Source organism: Lytechinus pictus, chromosome 2, assembly GCF_037042905.1.
Source record: "Lytechinus pictus isolate F3 Inbred chromosome 2, Lp3.0, whole genome shotgun sequence".
Taxonomy (NCBI): domain Eukaryota; kingdom Metazoa; phylum Echinodermata; class Echinoidea; order Temnopleuroida; family Toxopneustidae; genus Lytechinus; species Lytechinus pictus.
In genome coordinates this window covers 70165279-70171278 of record NC_087246.1, presented here as the reverse complement: position 1 = coordinate 70171278, position 6000 = coordinate 70165279, and the positions used below count along the sequence as shown (strand labels likewise).

The window sequence follows — 6000 nt, the reverse complement described above, 5'->3', positions numbered from 1 at the left end:
AATTTTTTTAAAAATGAAATTCGCTTGGGCTTGACCGAGACACTATTTGAAATATTGTTCAAGGTTTAAGGTTCATGCATATCAAAATTTCACATTTTCAAACATCAATGACTTGATACAAAAAATGATAATATATGATACAAATTTTCATAAATAGGCATAGAGAAATATTGTAAAATAAAAAATGTGTACATAATTATATAACAATAGAAAAAAAGGGTAGTAGAAAGTACTTCGAGAGAGGTGTGAAAGAGGCCATCTACATCCGGGCGTTCAGACCTTCTCTCAACAGAGACGGGGGGCGATACAAGCTTCCGAATGTCTACGACCCGATCATCGATCATTACGTCACTAAGGTCAAATCGGGTCACATCGCTGACGAAGGTTGCAGTTAGCAGCCGAAAATTTCGAGGTAACTCTTCGTTATTTTCTGTTTTTTGTGTTGTGAACCAAAGTTCAACAAAATCGTTATCTTTTACCAACACAGATGAACTTTCATAATCGTGGTAGTAGAAAGTGTTCTTGTAATTGGTTCTGAAATAATGCCGTAGAAAGAAAATGGGAGATGTGGATATGGAACCAAAAAGAAAGTAAGGCTTGTTGGTTGAAGGCTCCTATGAATATGCAGTGAAATTCTCATAAAAATATCAATATGACCAGAAAGAGTAAAGTAAATAAAATGTAAAAAAAAAAGTAAACAAAAAAGGGAGACACTAATTCGTAAAAAGTGAGTCAAGTGTAAAATCAACAAATTTGAATTGAAACCTGCAAGAGCGTACAAATAATTATGAATATGAATAAGTATGAGGTACAATTGAGAGGTCTAACGGAGCCTCCGATCTACTGATTGCACAATTTTTGCAAAGTTTTTTTCTTTGCATAATAATTATCGGCACCACAGTAACTTTGTTCACATTTTTGTAAAAATTACATGATTTTATTCCATCCTTAAGTGCGATTTTACTCACAAATTGATCTTAACACCCCCTTATTCACTCTTTTTAGGATCTGTCACTAACTGCTCGGCCTATAAGATTTGTCAATACATTTTTGATAAGCTGTTCCTCCTCAAGAACGAAAACCTCCAGGGTGGTTAACAAAAATCACCAACACACTTTTTTTTTCTTTTTTTGGTTCATACCTATATAAAACAGGATGTTTTTCTGTTAAAGGGTGGAGTGGGAATGAAAATATCAGCAACTGGGATACCTCCGATGGCAATTTTCATGAATATCATCGATCTTTATTTTGTATTTTAGGTTGAATGAGAAAAACGAAGTTGCCCAAATTACATTCACTGAACATGAACGAAGTGCCATTGCACGGATGCATGCTGATGACGTCATCAGTACATACAAAGCGTTAATGGCGTTCATTGATTTGTTGTACGCACAGGAAAACGTATTTGAATACAAGATGGAAAATGGTAAGATTTAATCTAGGCACATTTAAAAGCAAACTACTGTTATATCGGGACCATAATGTCGAATGCATTTATAGGCTATCAATAACTTGGGGTTAGTGAGATGGATGTATGCAAGTTGGACAGGAGTGGACAGACCTGTTCAACCTATACATATTATCTAAGGATGGAGGGAGTTGATTATTGATATAATTGAACATAAAGATTGCTACTTTTTTTTAAATTGTTTTAAGTTTATGAAAAAGGGGGTCAGTGTGAGCTTAGTAATATGGCCCTGTAAACATAAGGATGGCTATCTTTTGTAGTTTGAAGAATTGAATTTAAAAGAACCACAGTTAGCCCAAACGACATTGCAGTCATACAGTGCGTATAAAAAAGTTTACACTTAGAAAATATATTTTAAAATTATACATCTGTAATATCCTGAAGATTTTTCCACATTTTATAGCATTGGTACAGATCCATTTAAGCAATTGACGTTATAACTGTCGAAAAATATTTTCGCTTGAGTGAGCACCACTTACTTTTGAAAAGTTAGTGAAAAAATGATTTGCGCAGAACTTTGAAATAGTTATGCGAATAAAAGTAGACCTTAATCATGAAGAACACATGGAATTTAGCTAACAAAATTAATTGAAGATATCCTTTACCTTTTCTAGATTGTTGCCTTGCCCAAAACACTTCGGAGAGTGTCATTGCGCCCCACCCCACTCCCCCACACACCGAGGCCATCGTGACGATATTTGCTTTACACTGAGTTGTGATTTACATGAAATGGCTTAGGCTTGTATTTCATTTTGGTAATCATTTATAAGCTTCGGAAAAGTGTGAAGAAACAAGTATTAAATGAAAAAATGAAATGTAAACCCACTTTAAATGATAAAAAATGCTGGAGGTGTCTGATCTAAACTTTTGTTTACATTCAGTAATGTCGTCAGATCCAGCTGGCTCAAAAAAGGTAAAAGTTGTGCTTACTAAGTGTTAACATTTTAATTTGGGTGGCAAAATTGTTACAAAATGCTTGATGGTATCCGTTTTATTTCAATTGACTAAAAGTGCAAGTGTATGAGAAATGTTTCGCAAGGTAAGTTTGATTTTGCCTTTTCCTTGACACAGCGTGAAAACGAGCATTTTTGCGCAAACAGATTTCTGCGAGCTTTACAAAAATGGACAGTGCTCATTCAAGTGTAACATTCTGTCAGAAATGTTACTTTCATTGGATAGATGAGACCCAAACCCAAGAATAAATGTGAAAAAAAAATTACCCACAAGTTGTATATTTTCTAATTCCCAGGGCTTTTTCAAAGTGTAAACTTTTTTTTTGATACGCACTGTATAAGGGAAGACTAAACAATTGTTCAATAAGAATAATATTTAATGGGGAAGAAGAAGTTTTAACTTGAAAATTATGCCAATACTTTTAGAAACGAACAGTGTAACATTAATTCCAGGTCAAAAATTCATATATGATTCATCTGTTAATCTATTCAAATTCATCTATTCACCTTTTAGTAGTCATGAAAAAGAAGCAGAAGTCACTACATAAAACAATGATAACTGGAAGTGCGAGGAAATGTACTTCGTGTATAATGACTTAAAAACGAAATGTTTATTGCAGCAAGATGATGTATCTAATTAAACAGACAATGCGAGCACCAGGAATGATGAACACATAGGCCCTATAAGCAAATTATTTTTCATAAAGTTATGAAAAAAAAAATCTTATGTAATTGTATATAACATTAATTTCTTCTCCCACCACTACGTTTCTCTTTCTTTCTCCCTCTTTTTCTCCTCCCCCCTTTTTTTAGGGGGGGGGGCACGTGCCCCGTAGTTTTACGCCACTGCTTCTAATATAGTACATGCACTTTGCATTTGATTATATGATTTGTGGAGAAATGTTGAATATAAATACTTTCTTTGAAAAAACAACAACACAGTTTGTATATCTGAAAACACTCTCGATATCTCCAAGCAGTCTGTATATAATGGTAAAAATTCACAAAAATAAAGTATTCTAGCTCTCAGACTTTATAAAATGCGACTGAAGTAAGTTCCGATCTACTTGTTTTTTTTTTAATATGCGGGTGGTGCGGACGCCAGAGGACGCTGACATGCGCACTGACACGAGCGTAACTTATCCGTATCGTCCCTAAGTCATCTGTAAAATCCGTAAGTCATGCGTTACATCCGCAAGTCATCCGTAAGTGGTCCGTTACATGTGTCAGCGGGAAAGCAGCGAATCCGCTGGTTTTACCCGTAACATTCGTAATTCATACGTAACATCCATAACTAAACCGTATCGTCCGTATATAATATAGGTAGCTTTAATTTGCTCAAATTTCCGTTAATGGGAGTGAAATTACACATTTTCATTATCCAAATACACGCAGGCATCCGCAGGTCCGTAACATGGCCGTATGACCTCAGCATGAACGCACTTTCTCTCAGTCCCGACGGTGGCGGGTGTGCAAAGAAGATCATGCCTACGTCGGACATGCCTGAAGGTGTCTTTCCAAGGACCATGGACCATGCAAGTACCAATCTTCCCATTAGCTTCGTAAAACCATGGACCTATACAGTTGAGCGAAATCGCGTTCTTACGTAGAACAGTTCTACGAAAGACCCTTTCATATGGTACCCCCTGGATGTGTGCCCATTGGCACGTAACACGCCTTTGGAATTGCGATGTATTCACCGTGTTCAGCAGTGGCATCGTGACAACGCGATGATATTGTAGCATTATTTTTAGAACAGCAATGTGCACATTTCACATTTTTCAGGATTCGTATTTAGTCGTGAAGGACAGATCTTGTAAGCTACAGGACCCAAAGAATGATGGCTGGCGAAACAACCTGGGATGCTGTTGTTGTTGGAGCAGGTATAAGTGGTAAGATATTGATTAGTTCAATTTATGGAAACTGGTTATCCTGGTTATCCAATTTTCGAGGGGAAAATATGCATAGATTATCGTTAATTACACATTAAATTATGAATGAGCAATTCCGCTACTTTTTACTGATCCCTAGGCCTACTTCTGTCTCTTACACTTCATGACTTAAGTACTATTTCATTTTTCCCTTGAACCTTTGAACCTTGAAGAGAGATCCCTTTCAGCAGCTTCCACACTATCCCGGATGAAACGCTGCGAGGTGTCAAATGGTGAAGTAATTTGAAATTTCAATTTGCACCGTGCAAGTTCCTCTTGGTTTTACAGCATAAGAGACCCAACCGTACGTAGGCTGCATATCGCATGGCAGTGCGGCCCCGATGCGGCATCTCTAGCAACACCTGGGTTTGTTCTTATTACACCCGGGGGGGGGGGGGGGCACTTACATTGACGAGTGGATACCATGCGCGACCAAAAAACACGTAAAAATGATGTCTTTTTCACGATAGGGCACGTTACGTACGTAACGTGATAATGGTGTCAAAAACACAAAAATAATGAAAAAAGGGTATCTATTTCGCTAGTAAAATTACGTGTTTAGGGTCGAATTCACGGGGATGATAAAACAAGATTAAAATGTTTTATAAAGGATGTCCTTTTTGCCCCAACACTTCGTGTTTAGAGTCCGATTTGCGCGAGGTGTAGAAGGTGTGGTCGTTCTAAACCAAATAAGGAAAAGCCGACGACCGAAGGACCCGTAACAATAAAACATTCCTGTACTTGTTTAGGGGTTCATTTCAGGGAACATTTGCCAAAAGTAACGTTTTGTTACCAATACTTGTCAAGGGTATGGTTTCACACGCCAATACTTGTTAAGGGGCGCATTTTCAGAATATGGAAACTGCGTGTTTAGGGTGCTTTTCGAGACCCCATGGTCGCGCATGATATTCACTCGTGAATGGAAGTGCCCCCCCCCGGGTTATTACATTATAATTCGTTTCACTGCATGAATAACCAAACTGAAATAAATGCAATATATCAGACATTATACCGTTGGAATGTGGCTGGAATGTTTTTTTCAAGGAGAAACTGTATTTGTGAGCATAAAAATCCAATATACTGTAGTACAGAAGGCTTCCAAGGAATATAAGAAAGGGGTTTGTCAATTAAAGTTTGCGTGCTACTTCTCTCTCGCGTCTCACTCGTTCTTCCCACATGCAGGCCCGTAACCGGGGGGGGGGGGGGGGTCGGGGTCCCTCGGTTCCGCGGAATCCAAAAGCATGTAAAGAAAAGGGACAAATGAGAAGGAGAGGATATAAGTAATATCGGTAGTAAAAAGGAGAAATGTGAATGAAACAAGGGGATTAAAATAGCCCGTTTTTAAGTCAATATGTACAAATCAGTGGCGGATCGATCGGGGGGGGGGGGGGGGTGGCACATCTGGGACCTTGACCCCCTTGAGAGACATAGTCAATATTTTAAAGGGAATATCTCTTTCATACACAAGACAAAGTGAGGACCCTCTTTTTCTTTGCTGTCGAGTTTTCATTGGGAAAATGAGCCCCCCCCCTCCCCTTGGAAAAATCCTGGATCCGCCCCTGTCTAGAATCTACGTGATCTAAAAGCAAGATACGCAATTTAATTACGCATCCTGATCAGATAACAAACGAACAGTGTTTGAAATATC

General features: G+C 38.0%; 1 protein-coding gene across 2 annotated transcripts in view; it reads left to right on the top strand.

The window, feature by feature from the left end:
* The first annotated feature begins 4113 nt into the window (after positions 1 to 4113).
* The window catches only part of LOC135153200 (amine oxidase [flavin-containing] B-like), a 32886-nt gene continuing 30999 nt past the window's right edge, over positions 4114 to 6000 (top strand). The window contains exon 1 of one of the 2 annotated variants that reach the window (XM_064095535.1): positions 4114 to 4313. In XM_064095535.1, coding sequence (XP_063951605.1) covers positions 4259 to 4313 — 55 coding nt within the window. In that variant the 5' untranslated portion in view covers positions 4114 to 4258. The remainder of the gene's footprint in view (positions 4314 to 6000) is intronic. The other variant, XM_064095534.1, reaches the window with a different exon arrangement.